The sequence below is a fragment of the Pipistrellus hanaki genome, assembly GCF_964339955.1.
Source record: "Pipistrellus hanaki genome assembly, chromosome: 1".
Taxonomy (NCBI): domain Eukaryota; kingdom Metazoa; phylum Chordata; class Mammalia; order Chiroptera; family Vespertilionidae; genus Pipistrellus; species Pipistrellus hanaki.
In genome coordinates this window covers 70,340,036-70,358,439 of record NC_140503.1, presented here as the reverse complement: position 1 = coordinate 70,358,439, position 18,404 = coordinate 70,340,036, and the positions used below count along the sequence as shown (strand labels likewise).

Sequence of the window (18,404 nt, the reverse complement as noted above, 5' to 3'; positions counted from 1 at the left end):
TAGTGTGCCGCGAGATGTTGCCTGGTGTGCCGTAGGTGCAGACAAGACAAGAATTTTATAATTTTTCACTATTTTGTTTACTTAATATTTCATAATAAAGTAATTATAAAATACTTTCTTTGTGTTTATTTGATTCCTATTCAAGAGAATTACTTTATATATAGTCAATATAGGCACAGAGTTAAATTTTTTAACATTTTCTAATGGTGGTGTGCCTCGTGATTTTTTTCATGAAACAAGTGTGCCTTTGCCCAAAAAAGGTTGAAAAACACTGAGTTAAAGTATATAGGATGGCGGAGGGGTGTCAAGGAGTGCCTTATAGCTTCTGTGAGAGCCCAGTATTCAGGTGTCTATGTCAATAAAAAATGGAAAAAGACCATTCAGAAATTAAGCATATAATGTCTGAAATAAAGAATATACAGAAATTCAATTGTAGATTAAAGGACTTCACGAATCAAACCAAAGATCTGAAATATGAGGAAACAAAAAACACCCAACTAGAAAAACAAAACAAAACAAAAAAGAATAAAAAAATATGAAGATAGTGTAAGGAACCTCTGGGACAACTTTAAGCATACCAACATCTGAATTTTTGGGGTGCCAGAAGAAGAGAGAGAGCAGGATATTGAAGACCTATTGAAAGAAATAATGACAGAAAACTTTCCCTACCTGGTGAAAGAAATAGACTTACATGTTCAGGAGGTGCACAGAATCCCAAACAAGAGAATTCCAAAAAGGACCACACCAAGATACATCATAATTAAAATGCCAAGGCGAGAATCTTGAAAGCAGCAAGAGAAAAACAGTTAGTTACCTACAAGGGAGTACCCATATGACTGTCAGCTGATTTCTCAATAAAAACTGCAGACAGAAGGAAGTGGCAAGAAATATTTCAGCAAGAACCTACAACCAAGATTACTCTGCCCAGCAAAGCTATTATTCAGCACCGAAGGTCAGATAAAGAGCTTCACAGACAAGAAAAAGCTAAAGGAGTTCATCACCATCAAAGCAGGATTACATGAAATACTGAAAGTTATTCTTTAAGAAGAGGAATAAGAAAAAGGTAAAGATTAAAATTATGAAAAACGAAATGACAACGAATACATACCTACAAACATGTGAATCTAAAAATCAAGTGAATAAAAAAAAATCTGATGAACAGAATGGACTGATGAATACAATAGAATCAGGGACATAGAAAGGGAGTGGACTGACAGTTTTTAGGAGGAAGGAGGTGTGAAGGGTATGTGAAGAGATTGGACAAAATCTTATTCCTATGGATGAAGACAGTGGCAGGGGGTAAGGGCATGGGGTGGTGTGGGTAATCAGGTGGAGGGGAGCTTTGGGGGAAAAATAAAGAGGAACACCTGTAATAATCTTAATACTAAAAATTTATTTATTTATTTTTTTAAAAAAAGGATAGAAAATTCTCCTGAGGGAGTCTTAGAAAATTCATTTTCTGAAGCTACAGCAAGAGCCACCCCATCCCCACTAGATTCAGGAAAATCTGGCCCACTGATTTCTTCCAGAACAGTTGTAATAAGCTTATTTTAAGCCATAAATCTGGTGGAAGGTGGTCTTACTATCTTCTTGATAGTTCCTGTAGCTTTTATTGATTATAGTTGTTTTGCCACAAACTCTATCTTTTTACCATTTAATTGACCAAACATCTATTTTATAGAAATGATATTTAAAAAGGATGTATAGTTTTTGTACATTCTTTCTTTTTGTTACAGACCCAAGGTTCATGTGCTTGATGCTTCTAAAGAAAAGTCAATATTCAAGACATCAGATTTTGGAGCAAGGAAAGATTTATTGATTAAGAAGGCCTTTCTCCAAAACTTATTCTCAAATCCATCTTAAAAGAGGCTAAAACCCAGGTGGCTTTTACTGTCAAGTAACAGAGCAAGGGTGACTGACACAAGAGGTAGGTGCTGGTCTTAGACAGGTAGGCATCTACAGGGATTCTAGGAAGAGTGTGAAATTTCTCATCCTTTTGTGCCTGGTCCCTTTGTTGACCCACTGATCTGAGTTCAGTTATGGATACTCCTGTGAATCTCTGAAAAACAGTCATTACTTTGTGCATATTTCCTCACCTCTACAGACAAAGGGACTGCTTAAGCCTCAAGCTTAAGAATTCCTCTAATTAATTGAGATATCTATAGGAGAAGCTGTTAGCCTGCAGACTATCAGAGAGAAGGAGCATTTCATTCTGTTAATCTGTAAGGATATGGTTAGGTTAATTTCAACTGTGGAAGTTTACTGAAAGCAAGGAGTCATAGTTAGGCCTCTCAGTGGATGTCCTTTCAGTCAAGATGGAGCCTAGATGTTCCCCCTATACTGTCTCATCACTAGGCATGTTTTACAAGTGAGGGTGGTGACTGCCCTTTAAAACTCATTACTTCTATGTGCCATCCTCTAGTTTCTTCTTGTTACATATCTGGGCAAAATGACTCTGAAGGCCAGTTTCCTTCCTCTTTTGCATTCCCTGACTATGTGGTTGGGTAGATTGTTGTTCAATATTCTTATTGTGGTGATTGTGTTTATAAGTGTTTCTATATGTGGACGAAAGGGGCCACATGCTAACCTGACAAACTCAATGAAGGCCTGCATGGCGGTCTTGCAAACTCAGAGACCTAAAGTTACCACAAAGAATGGTCTGAAATTAAACTTGAACTAAAAGCAGTTATGATGGGTAGTTACATCCTAGACTGGTGTCTTCACTGATAAGGTCAACTTTTACCTTAATTGAGTCTATCTGTCTTTTTTGCATCTATAAAAACAAACCCTTGAAATGTCTGGATAACTTGTAACTTCCCTTTTTCTGGACCCCTTGGGGCATAGCCTAATGCACCTGGGTGCCAGGACAGATACCACAAATTCCTTCATTGTTATCATGTTAATTGTTCCTGTACCCACCTAAGTATGTGTCTATCATTTTACCTTTTATTCAATCCTGGGGGTTTCTCCTGCTTTGCTTTTTCTTGCCTCTCAGTCTATCATCAATGAATTTCATGTAACCCACTATGTTCCTTCCTTTGATTACAGTATATAATAATAAAAGCATAATATGCAAATTGACCAAACTACCAAAGAACAGAACCGTCCAGACAACCTTCTAGATGACCACGCTAACACCTACTGGTGCCAGATCTGCCAAGGCAGGTGCCATGTGATTGGTCAGGGGCCTGGCCATCACCCCATGACTGCAGGGAGGCCCATGCCACCAGCTGGTGGGACAATCAATCAATTGTGGGTCTTCACGATCACCCCAAAGAGGGAGGCCAGTGGTGCTGTGGTGGGTAGCCTGGGCCTCCCTCTGCAGGGCTGATCCATCACAGAACCCTGGCCAGGTGGGCAGGGGCCTATCTATTTGGGGTGATCCATTGAGGAGCCTGAGTCAGGTGGGTGGGACCTACCTCTTTGGGGCAATTGATCCTTGTGCTCCCAGACTGTGAGAAGGCACAGGCCAGGTGGAGGGGACCCCCACAAGTGCATGCATTTTGTGCACGGGCCCTCTATCTCTCTCTCTATATATATAAAAGGCTAAGTGACCAACCAACTGGCTGTTACATATGACAAACACCGGCAATTTAAAAATAAAATTTAATGGACACAAAACTCTGAGGAGGGAGAGTATGTATGGGGGGGGGCAATGTTAAAATATGTACACAGATAATAATTTAATAAAAAAAATGTAAAAATAAATAAATAAATAAATAAATAAATAAATTAAAATTTAAAAATAAATGTTGACTTGTACATGTGTAATACATACAAAGCTCTCACTGGAGCCAATCGCACACATGTGTTTCAATCTCTCATTGTCAATTGTGAATTTGGTTGTCACTTCTATTATAGAGAAAAGGCGAGTAGCTGTATTGAAATATTTCTTCTAATTAGTTTCCTTTCAATGTGCATGAATCCATGCACTGGGCCACTAGTGTATAAATATAGATGTAACCTGCCATTCTCCAGAGTATTATCTCAATTTGTTGAGGTTTTACTTCCTGGCATATGTTGACAGTTTGGCTCAAATAAACTCACAAAGGTTCTTTACAAGTTTGAATGTCTTTATGTGAACATATATATGTCAAAACTCATCAGATTGCTCAATTTAAATAGGTATGTTTTACAATATGCAATTATACTTAATAACACTCTTTGTAAAATGTGCTCTTGATACCACCATCCCATCCCCTCCTCCACCGAGGAAAAAATAGTTTCCTCTATTCATATATAGACTTTTCATAGTTGCTCAGAATGCAAGACTGGGATTGGTAATAAATAAGAGAAAACCAAGAGAAAAAAATTACTTAGAGGAAATTATTAAACATCCTTGCTTACCACAGCAGTTTTTGTAAAGGCAAACTAGCTCAATCCCCTTGGGACAGAGGGATCCATCACTACAGACTGTAGGGAAAACCCTGAGCCTCTCCACTTCGCTCCTTCCAGATGATTTTGGCTGGCTCTTCACTCAGGCTCCTTGCCTGCCACACCAGAATCCAGTGTTGTCATCCTGCAACTCAGTGTGAATACAGTGCAGGAATGGCTGTGGCACTGCCCATTTGCCACAAAGCACGCTGGCTCCAGGCCAGCCCCGGGGCTCTGACTGCTCTCTGGTCTCTTTAGAGGAGTGTTAAGCAATGTTTGCAACATAAATATTTAACACAAATGTACCAAAGGACTGCTGTCACATGTCCCATGGTAAAGGATAGGAAGTTGGGAGCTGACTAGAAAGTGAGCTATTTGAGAATGTCTTGTTTTAGAGGAATAAAATAACTCTCCTCAATTATAATTATTCAAGGGGACATGGAACCAATTTTACGATGTACCAGGAATTTTATTAAGCCCATTTTATATCTATATTTGTTTATTTAGGTCCGGAAACTGCCCTGACAATGAACACTAATCACTCTTTATTGGAAATTACAGTTTTCTTGTTTGTCTTTGCATTAAACTGAAAGCTATTAGAGGACAGAAACAAAGCCTTTTTACCCTTATATAGCTGGTGATTTTCAGGTGCCAGGAGAGTTTAGCAGATTTAATTAATCAAATATCCTATAGTTAATGAGGCAACTGATCATTTGCAAAGGTAGGTAACTTGCACAGATACTAAAAGTCTCACGATAGGGCAAAGGTGTAATGGCCATTGTAATGAAAAGGTATCTTTAGACTGAAGGATGATGCAGGCAACTCCATAGGATTTATTAAAGGGCAATTAACTTACAGGCAGACTAGGAGTTTATGAAGCATCCATCTTATATGAAAACTGCTGTTGAAATTTTAACCCTGCTAATTGGCTTCTGTAAATTCTTGCTTGCTAAGACTACTCCCACTTCAGAGAGGTCATTAAACCTTCCTCAGACAAGGTTATCAGTGCTGGCACCAGGCAAGGCCTCTGGTTGAGGTCTCAAGGCCCAGCACACACAGGCTCTTTTAGAACTTGCAAAAGGGGCTGGAAACACTCCATATTTGGGAGATAAAGCAGGTAAAATCATATAAATAGGGAGAATTCCTGCATGTTGGGGCCCAGAATTTGAGAAACATTTTCCTCTGGACCCACGTGTAATAAATGTAACTCCATCTCTCTGGTATTGCTTTGTTCTTTGTTTTTTTGCAACAGAGGCATCTCACATATTGTGGCATACACTCCATCTTTCTGACTTCCTGTGTAATGAAGCTCTGTGCTTCCTCTGAGAGTGAACTTATGCGGCTTTGAGAACTGCATCTTATGTACTCTCTTTGTGTAAATCTTTCAGCTTCCTTGGTTAAGCTGTAAAGACTTATTGTTGGGTTGCTGATAAAATACTACTGTCATTGAGTAGATGTTGACAGATATAAGAGAATTGCAAAACTTTTAAATAAAAATTTTTAGAAAGCTCTCATACTGGTGTAATAACTAGCCACTGAGAGACCCTTAATAAGATGGAAGGACAGAAATTAAAATAAAAATAAAAGTCCACTCAGACCCCTTCCTAATTACTTCCAGAAATTTGTAGATATTATAAAAACCAGTTCACTGGAAGCATAATTGTCTAGTGCTTTAGAATAAAAAAAAGACTTATACTCAGAAATATAACTTGACACTTTTGAATTCACTATTTAACTTTTTGGGTGTTACAGGTGCTAATTAGGTTAATTAATCAGATCATTTTTTTTCAAATGCAGAAGGAAAAACTAGATCCTCCCTCCCCCAACTGGTGGGCGGAGTTATGACATTATTGACATCTGCTACAGAGACATCCCCAAGACATTGAACCAGGGCACTTCAGCACTGGAGCCCACCCCTTCCTGTTCTACCCCAGACCCAATGCTTTCCTGTCCTTCCACTCAAAAGGCTCCCCTGACCCTCCACGTGCTGCTCTCTCCATATCCATTGTGGATGCAGCCTGGCTGGGTCCTTTCTCCTCTCCCCACTCCTATAATTCTGATTTCTCTACCTCTGTAATGAGTCCCACTCATTTCTGGGGAATAAACTTTACTTTAATATGTCTTGGTGGTCAGTTTCCTGTGCCTCAAACCTTACAGAAGATATCCCAATTTTTTTAATCAAATAATAAAAAAATGTTTGATATTAAATCTTGTTTAAGTTTAGTTTAATTAAATAGAGTAGCAGAGCAGCAGACCATTGTGCTCTCTGCACCAGCATAGACATAGCCTTTGGGTTCCATCCCCCAGCACTACAGAGCTGTCACCTTGCACACACCCTATCCTTGGCCCTGGTCAGAGCTTCTGGTGTGATCTGGTGTGCCCAGACACAGGCCACAGGACCATGCTTCATGTATGCTGCCACAGGGTCCTAGGGTGCCATTCTGCCTTGGGTGCCAGGGCCGCACAGTAAATTGCATGTCAGAGAGCTCTGGTAACTCATAGGGAGTTGCACAGCAGAGGAACTGTGTATGTGCCCCCACCAACCCTGAGAATCTAAAGTAGATAACTAAGGGAACAGAACTGAGGGACAAGGGGTACAACTTAGAGCAGATACAATAAAGATGTGAAACTCAAGGCAGACCTAGCCTCTGGTCTAGGGAGCCACATATCATTGAATTACTAAGGGCTTCAACCCCTTGGATTCCAAGAAGGGAGTCCAGGGCCAGAAAGAGACAGCAAAAAATGGGGAGAACAGGAAACACCCTCAAAGGAAAGGAGGAATAACCAGAAAAGAAACTAAATGAAATGGAGGTAAGAAATATGCTAGAGAAAGGATTCAGAGTAAGGGTCATAGAGTTCCTAAACATGCTGGATGAGAAAATTACCACCATATGTAAGAATCAACGAGAAATGAAGAATGATATAGCAATAATAAAAAACACGATGGAAGGTTTCAACAGTACACTGGAAGAAGCAGAGGACCGAATTAGCGAGTTTGAAGATAGGGTAGAAAAACACACCCAATCTGAACACCAATTAGAGGGAAAAAATCTAGAAAGCAGGAGCAGAGCATAAGGGAGCTTTGGAACAATATGAAATGAAGTAAAATCTGTATGATAAGGGTGCCAGAAGGATAAGAAGAGAAGCAAGGATTAGAAAACCTGCTTGAAGAAATAATGACAGAAAACTTCCCTTATTTGGGAAAGAAAAAAGTTACACAAACATAGAGTCCCAAACAAGATGAACCCCAAAAGACCCTTCATGATTACAATGGCAAATGATAACAACAAAGAGAGCATCTTAAGGGCTGCAAGAGAGAGAAAGAGAGTTACCAAGATGATCAAATTATTTCTCAACAGAAACACATCAGGCTAGAAGGGAATGAAATGAAGTATACAAAGTTATGCCATGCAAAGGAGTAAATACAAGAATACTATATCCAGCAGACTATCAATCAAAATTGAAGGGGAAATCAGGAGCTTTGAAAAAAAAAAAAAAGGCTAAGGGAGTTTATCACTGCTGAGACAGCAGTGCAAGAAATGCTAAAGGAACAATTATAAAAAAGAAGAAATAGGAAGGGAAGAAAGAACACAGTCATAAAGAATAAAAATAGCTACAAATAAGAACATATTAATAATAACCTTAAATATAAATGGATTAAGTACTCCAATCAAAAGACATAGGGTAGCTGAATAGATAAGAAAACATGACCCACATATGTGCTGTCTACAAAAGACCCACCTCAGAACATGGGATTCACAAAGACTGAAAGTGAAGGGATGGAAAAATATTTTTCATGCAAACGGAGATAAAAAATGTTGGGGTAGCAATAGTTACATCTGACAAAATAGACCTCAAAGTGAAGGCCATAACAGGAGATAAGGAAGGCCACTTCATAATACTAAAGGGATAGATAGAACAAGAGTATATAACTCAGGTAAAGGTATATGCACCCAATGAAGGAGCAAACATATAGATAAAAAAACAACAGCAACCTTCTGGAAAATATCAAAGGAGGGAGTGAAAGCAATACAATCATAGTAGGGTACTTTAATACCCCATTGACCTCATTGGATAAATCTTATAGAAAAAAATCAACAAAAAAACAGCAATCCTAAATGACTCACTAGATCAGAGGGACTTAATTGACATCTTCAAAATATTTCAGCCCAATGCTATGGAATATACATTCTTCTCAAGTGCACATGGAACATTTTCAAAGGCATACCACATATTAGGACACAGGCTAAGTCTCTACAAGTTCCAGAAGATTGAAATCATAGCAGGCATCTTCTCAGATCACAATGACATAAAGTTAGAAATTACTGTAATAAAAACAATTAAAAAAATAAAATAGTTGGAGATGAAATAGCATACTATTAAACAATGATTAGGTTATGAAAAAGATAAAAGAAAAAATAAAATATTTCCTGAAAACACAACAATCCAAAATATATGGGACACAGTGAAAGCAGTCCTGAGAAGGAGTTTCATAGCATTTCAGGCTTACCTAAACAAACAAACAAACAAACAACCAAACAGAAAAACTGGTAATGAATTTTCTGACTCTACAACTTAAAAAATTAGAAAGAGAGCAAGAAGAAAAGCCCAGAGAGAGCTGGAGGAAGGAAATAATAAAGATCAGAGTGAAAATAAATGACATAGAGATAAAAAAAAATACAAAAGATCAATAAAAGCAAGAGCTGTCTGATTGAAAGGATAAATAAGAGTGATGAACCTCTAGCCAGGTTCACCAAGAAGCAAAGAGAGAGGACCCAAATAAACAAAATTAGAAATGAAAGAGATGAAGTAACAACAGACCCCACAGAAATACAATGAATTATAAAAAATACAATGAACAACTCTACTCCAAGGAACTGGGCAACCTAGAAAAAATGGACATATTCCTAGAAAAACACAAGCTTCTAAAGCACAACCAAGAAGAATAAAAAAGTCTGAATAGGCTGATAACTATGGAGGAAGTTGAACCAATAATAATAAAAAAAAAAAACTTCCAGCAAACAAAAGCCCTGGACCAGATGGCTTTACAGGAGAGTTTTACCAAACATTGAAAGAACTAAAACCTCCTGTCCGCAGACTATTCCCAAACATTCAAGAGAAAGAAATACTTCCAAGCTCTTTCTATGAAGCCAGCATTATCCTAGTTCCAAAACCAGATAATGACACTACAAAGAAAGAGAATTATTGGCCAAGATCCCTGATGAATCTAGATGCTAAAACCCTCAACAAAATTCTAGCAAATCAGATCTAGCATTATGTTAGAAAGATCATATACCATGACCAAGTGGGATTTATTCTGGGGATGGAAGGCTGGTATAATATCTGAAAATCAATAAACATGCTATATCACATAAACAAATTAAGAGAAAAAAATCACGTAATTTTATCAATTGATGTAGAAAAGGCATTTGACAAAAATCCAACATCCTTCCTTCCTTCCTTCCTTCCTTCCTTCCTTCCTTCCTTCCTTCCTTCCTTCCTTCTTATTTATGTATTTATGTATTTATTTATTTTAATATATGTTATTGATTTTTTACAAAGAGGAAGGGACAGAGATAGAGCTAGAAACATCAATCAGCTGCCTCTTGCACACCCCCTACCAAAATCGAACCTGGGACCTTTCAGTCCACAGGCCAATACTCTATCCCCTGAGCCAAACCAGCTAGGGCCCAATACCCTTTCTTAATAAAAAACTCTCAGCAAAGTGGGAATTGAGGGATCATACTTCAACATAGTAAAAGCCTTATAGACAAACCTATAATCAATATCATTCTCAATGAGCAAAAATTAAAACCATTTCCCCCAAGAACAGGAACAAGACAAGGATGTCACTTTTACCATTCTTGTTTGACACAGTACTGAAAGTGCTTACTATAGTGATCAGAGAAGAAGAAATAAAAGGCATCCAAATTAGAAAAGAAGTAAAGCTGTCCTTATTAGCAGATGGCATGATATTGTACATAGAAGACTCTAAATACTCTATCAAAAAACTACTAGACTTCATAAGTGAATTTGGGAATGTAGCAGGATACAAAATTAACACTCAGAAATCTATGGCTTTTTATACACCAATAAGGAAATCATAGAAAGAAACTAAAAAAACAATCCCGTTTACCATTGTAATAAAAAAAAAATTAAGATACTAGAAATAAACTTAACAATGAAGGTAAAATACCTGTACATAGAAAATTATAGGACGTTGAAAAAAAAAGAGAGAGAGAGGAAGACATAAACAAATGGAAGAATATACCGTGTTCATGGATTGATAGAATCAACATAATTAAAATGGCCATACTACCCAATGAACTTATAGATTCAATGCAATCCCCATTAAAATACCAATGGCATATTTCTCAGCCCTAGAACAAACTCTCAAAAAATTCATATGGAATTTAAAAAAGACCCTGAATAGCCAAAGCGATCCTAAGAAAGAAGAACAACATTGGAGGGATCAAAATACCAGATATAAATCTATATTACAAAGCCTCTGTTCTCAAAAACTGCCTGTTACTAGCACAATAACAGACATATAGACCAATGGAACAGAATAGAGACCCCAAAAGTCAACCCAAGCCATTATGCTCAATATTTGACAAAGGAGGAAAGATCATACAATAGAGTTAAGAAAGTCTCTTCAGTAAATGGTGTTGGGAAAATTGGACAGATGCATGCAAAGAAATGAAACTTAACCAACTTACACCATGCTAAAAAAATAAACTCAAAATGGGTAAAGCACTTAAATGTAAGACAGGAAACCAAAAAAAAAAAATCCTTGAAGAATCCATTAGCAGCAAAATATCAAACATATGTGGTAGCAGTGTATTTACTGGTACTACTTCTAGGGCAATGGAAACTAAGGAGAAAATAAACAAATGGGACTACATCAAAATAAAAAGCTTCTGTACAGCAAAAGAAACCATCAACAAAACAGGAAGCTCATTGCATGGGAGAACATATTTGCCAATGTAATATCCAATAAGGTGCAGGGAACTCATACATCTTAACAAAAGAAAGATAAACAATCCAATAAAAAATGGAAACTAAATAGAAACTTTTCTAAAGTGGATATACAGAAAGCCAAAAGGCATAAGAAAAAATGTGCAAAGTCATTAATCATCTGAGATACATATCAAAGCAACAGTGAGGTACCTTCTCACAACAAATCAAAAAATAAGAAGTGCTGGTGAGGATGTGGAGAAAAAGGAACCCTCATATACGGCTGGTGGGAATGCAGATTGGCACAACCACTGTGGAAGATAGTATGGAGTTTCCTCAAAAAGTTAAAAATGGAACTCCCATTTGACCCAGTAGTCCCACTTCTAGGACTACATCCCAAGAAACCAGAAACACCAATCAGAAAGGATATATGCACCCCTATGTTCATAGCAGGACAATTTAAAATAGCTAAGATTTGGAAACAATCTAAGTGCCCATCAGCAGATAGGTGGATTAAAAAACCTGTGGTATATCTACACAATGACATACTACGCTGCTATAAAAAAGAATGAACTCTTACCATTTGGAACAGCCTGGCTAGTCCTGGAGAACATTATGGTAATCAAAATTAGCCAGTCAGAGAAAGATATATATCACAAAATCTAACTCATTTGTGGAATATAATGAACACCATAAACTGATGAACAAAAATAAATCCAGAGACATGGAAGCATCAGACTGTCAAACTACAGCAGGAAAGCAGGGATGTTTGGAGTGAGGTAAGAGATCAACTGAATGACTTGTATGCATGCATATAAGGATAACAAATGGACACAGACACTGGGGGGAGGGAGGAGGGCATGTGCCAGGGGGAGGTCTTTATGTATTACTATTTGTAATACCTTAAACAACAACAACAACAACAACAACAACAATAATAATAATAATAAAAGAATGGTTGAAAACAGTCCTAAATGGCGTCACTTGGTAACAATGTGAGGTAACAGATTATGTTAATTACCTTGACTGTAGTGATTATTTCATAATGCATATTACACTGAATCAGGTTGCACATCTTAAATGTAAACAATGTATGTCCATTGTAATTCAAATATTTTCAGGTTAGTCCTTTCACGCGCACACACACACACACACACATTCACACACACACACACATTCACACACACACATTCACACAAGCACACACACGGAGACGCCCACATTCATGCAGTCTCACATACATACTTCCCTTCATTAGCTTCTTCATACATCTCTGATCCCAAATGTGTTTAAAAATATTCAAAGGGAGAAGGAAGGGGTGTGAGAATTGTGTTTGTTTGTTTTTTTAAATATATATTTTATTGATTTTTTACAGAGAGGAAGGGAGAAGGACAGAGAGTTAAAAACATCGATGAGAGAGAAACATCAATCAGCTGCCTCCTGCACACCCCCCTCTGGGGATGTGCCCACAACCAAGGTACATGCCCTTGACCAGAATCGAACCTGGGACCTTTCAGTCTGTAGGCAGACGCTCTATCCACTGAGCCAAACCAGTTTCGGCGTAAGAATTGTTTTTAGTAAATGACACAGATATACCTGTGTCATGGCCATTGGTCCAATAGGCTTTTGTCATGGACCAGTTTATAAGGGTAATAAGGTGTTTGTGCATGTTTATAAACTAGAAAAGAATTAAAAGAAGAAAAGAATCTCCACATAAGAACCTTGGCACTATCTTCAGAGATATTTGTATTTGAGTTCTTTACTACACGGGAAACATGAATAACCTCTCCAGTCAGAAAGAGTGAGTCTGAATGATCTAGTGCACAGTTAATACTCCTTCAACTACAGTGATTCAGAAGTTTGGGAAGAGAAAAAGAAAGTTCCTTGTGTCATCATCTTAGACCCAAACATAACAAGGTTGCCAAATTTTACAGGCAGAGCTCTCATTTTCCCAGTTTATATTTCTAAATTTTTAATGCTTTCCCCAACAGCTGACTGCTGGGAATACCAAAAAGCAGATACTTTCAAAACACTCCTTGTGATGAAGTAGAAAAAACTGGATTAGTAGGCAGTTGAAATGGATTTTTTTGCTTCAGCTTTTCCACTAACTTCACGGTTGTTAGCAAATCCTTTAACTTTGGGCCCTATATGTGGCAACATCAATATCACAGGAGTGCGTGGTATTAAAATGAGATAACTGAGATGGAAGCACCTTAAAATACTTGAAATGCTATATCATATGTATAATGACTACATTCCAGAAAATAGGATTTGAGAGGATTAAGCTGACCAGTATTATAGAAGGAAACAGAAGTTTGTAGAAAATTTTATTACAGAAAAGTCCAGTCCCATTATAGGTTTAAGTCTCCATTTCTCTTTGATGCATTTAACAGAATGGATTGTATAGAGAAAAGGGAGTGTTACCAGGTAAGCAGAGGAGGCAGAGCCTGAGATAGCTCAAATGCATAACATATTCTATTCAAGGAGTAAGTTAAAGGTCAACCATGGGGCCATAACCCCTTCAGGGTAGCATCTAGCTGTCCAAGTGCACAGGCACCAGGGGTTTACCCTCACAGGCAATGACCACACGCCTAGTGCTGGCCGTGGCCTGATAATTGCATGTGGGGGGCTGGTAAAGTCCCATAATCGCCCTGTCTGAGCAGTAGGGGGCCTTGGAACTTCCTGTATATTTGCAATCTGTGACTCTTACTACACCCTCATGGCAGTTCATCTTGCCATTCTTGCACTGGATATTGGGGGTGCTGCAGATGCTAATAATGGTCCCGATGTCTTCATGGATGAAGGTGTTGAATTCCTTGCAACTACGCCAAGTCATCCCCCGTATTTGCATCATCGTGTTGCAGTACAAGTTGGTGCCACCTCTCCCTGTAGAGTCTACATGTTGCCGTAGGAATCGTTGGTACATGAACTGGCCATAGGAGGGCTGCACCAGCCCCAGCAGGGTCAGCAGCAATAGCAGGAGCAATGAAAGGGTCTTCTGGAGAGCCATTACCACCTTGGAGGTGCCTGGGGAGAAACCAATAGATAGGAGAAAGGAAGTTAATAAATGGGCATCAGAGAGAGGTATTGAGAATGGCAAATTGATATTTCCTCAATACTATAGTCTACTCTTTCCTCCCTACTTCTCTACTCACAACTTTTCTCATCATTGCTTCCCAAAGAGTAAAAAGTTTGAAAACATGATCTTCTCTGAAAGTAAGAGCTTTTCTCTGATGGAGAGAGAGAGACACTGCTATAGCCAGTAGTATGACTCAGGGCAGAGACTGACGGGCTGGATGTCGGGGTGTATGTGTCCTGTATGGTCAAGGTATGAAAAGGGAGAAAAGGCAAATTTGAATGAAACTGGAGTTGTGTGTCTCTTGAGGAAATTCTCTAGTCATGTGATCTTTGGAGAGTATTTGGTTCCCTGGAAACTCTGCTTTCCAAAAGTTTGGATAGACAAGATATGCCAATGAAAGTTCATTAACTGATTTTAATTCCTGAAATATGGGAATTGATGGAGGTGTGGAAAACAGGACAGAGTAATGTTTAGGGTTAGCCTGACCTCTGATGTGTCTATTCCTTTTTTAAATTAAAAAAAGTTTCAATTACAATTGACATATAATAGTAATCTTAGTTTCAGGTATACCACACAGTGATTACACATTTATATACCTTATAAAGAAAGTGATCACCCCATAAGTCTAGCACCCATATGACACCATACATTGTTATTACAATACAATGCTATTGACTATATTCCCTATACTGACTTGGCATCCCCATGGCTATTTTTAAAACTGGCCATTTGTACTTCTTAATTCCTTCACCTGTTTCACCAAGTTGACATTCTTTTAATGGTATTAAAATCAAGTCTTTTTTGAAATCTTGTTAATCCTATTAGAAAAAAATAAGAAAGTATCCAGCCAAAGTACTCTGAAGATAGTAAATATTGGTTGAGTGAACTAATAAACAAAATGAGGGAAATAATGAACAAATGAAATGATATGGGTATTAGGAATGAAGGTGATTCCCAGGCTTGTGGAATTGACTGAAAAAAGAAACTTTAGAAATAAAAGTCAACAGCACCATCTTCACAAAAGAGGACTTGGACTGTGACTTGTTTCCTTGCTGTTTCTATGCACAACCAAAAACTAGGCCTTGGTGATGTATTTCATTATCATGCATGTCTCCATCATGCTATGTATGTCTCGTCAATAGCTGTTGCTAGTTTTCTGTAGCCTCTAGTTGCAGAATCATGTTGTTGACACTTTGGGCAGTATAAAAAACATATGTTTAATAGAGTTTAAAAACAACACAAAAACTAAGCAAAAACCTTCAGAGCCACAACAAAGAAAGCATTGCTATATTGTGTCAGAACATTGCTTCTATGGACGGAGAAAAGGAAGGAACCCAGACTTATCTGACTCTAAAATCAGGGCTTTTTCCACATCTTCTACTGCCTCTCTCTTTCCACTTCCCAAATATTCAGGATATTCAAGAAATTTATGTTCAGAGTTGCTTCTCTCTAGCAACAGTTTAATTTAATTAGAGTTGAATAGGGTAAGAGTGGAAGTGGGAATCCCTCACCAACACTAACTAGCTAGATATTGCCACCTGATGGTCACTCCTGGGATTGACATGAACTCATGAACTAGGAATCTCTTTGACCCTGGCAATAAGGCAGGGCTGACTCAATAGAGCAGCGATTTTCAACCTTTTTCCTCTCATGGCAAACATAAACTAATTATTAAATTCTGCAGCACACCAAAAAATATATCATTTGTCAATCTGACAAAATAAGTAGGTATAATTTTGATTCATTCACACCAGGCAGCTATTGTGCTGTTTATAATTTTTTAATTTGACAATCTAAGGGAAAGGTCAGTACTCCTGACTAGTCAGGTATTGCGTGTTTTAAAAATTCTTGGGACATACCCAGTGAAAATTGCTGTACTAGAGCAAATAAAATTAATCTCTGACTCAACAGCAACCCAAACCAGAAAGGACAGTTTTTGAGGGTCATACAGGCCCATTTCTACATATGCAGTCCATGGGTTGATCATAGCTGAAGTCCTGGTTTAATGTGTATGGGTACTACTGTCCTTTGTTTTCAAAGATGCTGCTTCATGATGGCAAGTCACACTGAAATGGCTGATGAGGGATCTGCATACTAGTTTCAAATATAACTTCATTCTCTACAATGCTATCTCCTATAGTCACAGCCACATTTTGCTTGTATACAAAAAGCTAGAAACCTCTAGGGCACATTTCAATGCCTACAGCTATAGATATGAGATATGCACTTTGGAAGTCAGAGAAGGGAACAGTTGTGGGAAGAAGAGTAACAGGGAGAAATGATGCTTGATTAACTCCTCATCCTTAGATTAATGATAGAATTTCTGAAGGTATACTTAGCACTTGGATCATAGCTTTATCACAACAATGTACTTTGGTTATTTTCCCAAAATCTGATCTTGCACGGTTAATCTTGCACTTCTAATTTTGCCTGGGACTGTCTAACTTTTTCTTATCCTGCTTCTTGGTGTCCAAGATATGATTTAGAAATATAACTGGCTACAGAGAAGACCTAAACTATTCATGCAAGAGCAAACCCACAACCTCACCATATAACCAACTGATTTAACAAGACATCAACAAATACTTGCCAACAGAAGTCCAATGTAGACTTCAATGGGTGAATCTCAAGTCTCTAGTTACAAAAGAAAATGAAATGATCCCCAAACCATCCCAACACATACTTTTTGGTCAGAACTTGTCTCAAACTATTCTTCACTCTTGATTCTCAATATGAACTTCTTTTGATACTGTGATCCCAAAGAACCAGCTCTGTCACTTTAACTATATAATCTTGGGGAAATTAATTAACTTCTCTCAGCATTATTCCTCATTAGTAACTGAGTATAATAATACCTACCTCTTAGGGATCTTATGTGGAATAAATGATAAAATCAATGTCAAGTGCTTATCTTAATGCCAGGATCACAGTAAGTGCTCAGTAAGTGTTGGCAATGATCACTTTTGCAATTTCCATTTTTCTTGACTTCCTGTGCTTCCTTCAATCTGGATAAAATAATTAATGACTATACCAATTTGTATATATTATTGCTCCCCTCTCCACTATTTTGTGGAGTACATGTATTCCTTCAAAATTAGAAGGCTGTTTTTAAGTTGAAATATCTCAGCTACTAGATTTTATGCTGTGTCCCTACAGAAAAACTTCCTTGGCACATTGAGTGGAATTTTCTTCCTTGCATATCACCATGTTCAAAGGGTTTGATCATTTTGAGGTTTTTCTTTTCTTTTCCCTGCAAAGTTTACAAAATACAGATGACCAGCACCTCAATTCCTCAAATGATTCACTTGAGACACAGACTGACTTGCCTGTCACATGATGTTTCATTTTAAGCAGCTTTATGGTGTGAGAGAATAAGAAACCCAGAGCAAAAAATGCTAGGATTGGCTACCAACTTCTAGTTCAGCAAGCAACCCCATCCATTGTCATGTGATTTTCTAGGCAACAGTCATTTGCCCTAACACCAGAGCAGAGAATGCAATGATAATACTCTAAGCAGATTTTTGGAGAAGACATGTGTTTTCATAGCTATGGAACACTCAATATAAAAATGGTCCATATTGTGGCCTGCCTTATAAAAGCTTTGAGTAGGTCAGTGATCTCTATGGAAATCATCTTGCATCATATCAGGGTGGAGGTACTGGTGGGAGAACCTGAGAAAAGGTTCCAAATATTCTGCTAAAATCTGAACCTTTCTCACATTCTAAGGGGTTTTTGAGATTTTACAATAAGGCAAATTTTCTATTAGGAGAGATTTGGAAATGACAATGATATCAAGTTTTAAATAGGTTAAGTCAAGGAAGAAAGATTCATGTGCTGAGTGTGCACGTAACAATAATTTACTTCTCAATTTCTTCCTTTATAAATTTAAATACTTTTAGTGAGACTGGGCTTTCCCAGGTGGCACCTGGACACTAATATATAACCTTAGTATTGAAAAAGCAAGGCTTTTGGCCCATTTCAGGGAAATGTAGGC

The 18,404-nt window shown here is 37.9% G+C and overlaps 1 protein-coding gene across 2 annotated transcripts in view; it reads right to left on the bottom strand.

The window, feature by feature from the left end:
- Positions 1-13,639: 13,639 nt before the first annotated feature.
- The window catches only part of LOC311610941 (ribonuclease 4-like), a 34,309-nt gene continuing 29,544 nt past the window's right edge, over positions 13,640-18,404 (bottom strand). For both annotated transcript variants that reach the window (XM_084862551.1, XM_084862550.1), the window contains exon 2: positions 13,640-14,358. In XM_084862551.1, coding sequence (XP_084718677.1) covers positions 13,865-14,341 — 477 coding nt within the window. In that variant the 5' untranslated portion in view covers positions 14,342-14,358 and the 3' untranslated portion in view covers positions 13,640-13,864. The remainder of the gene's footprint in view (positions 14,359-18,404) is intronic.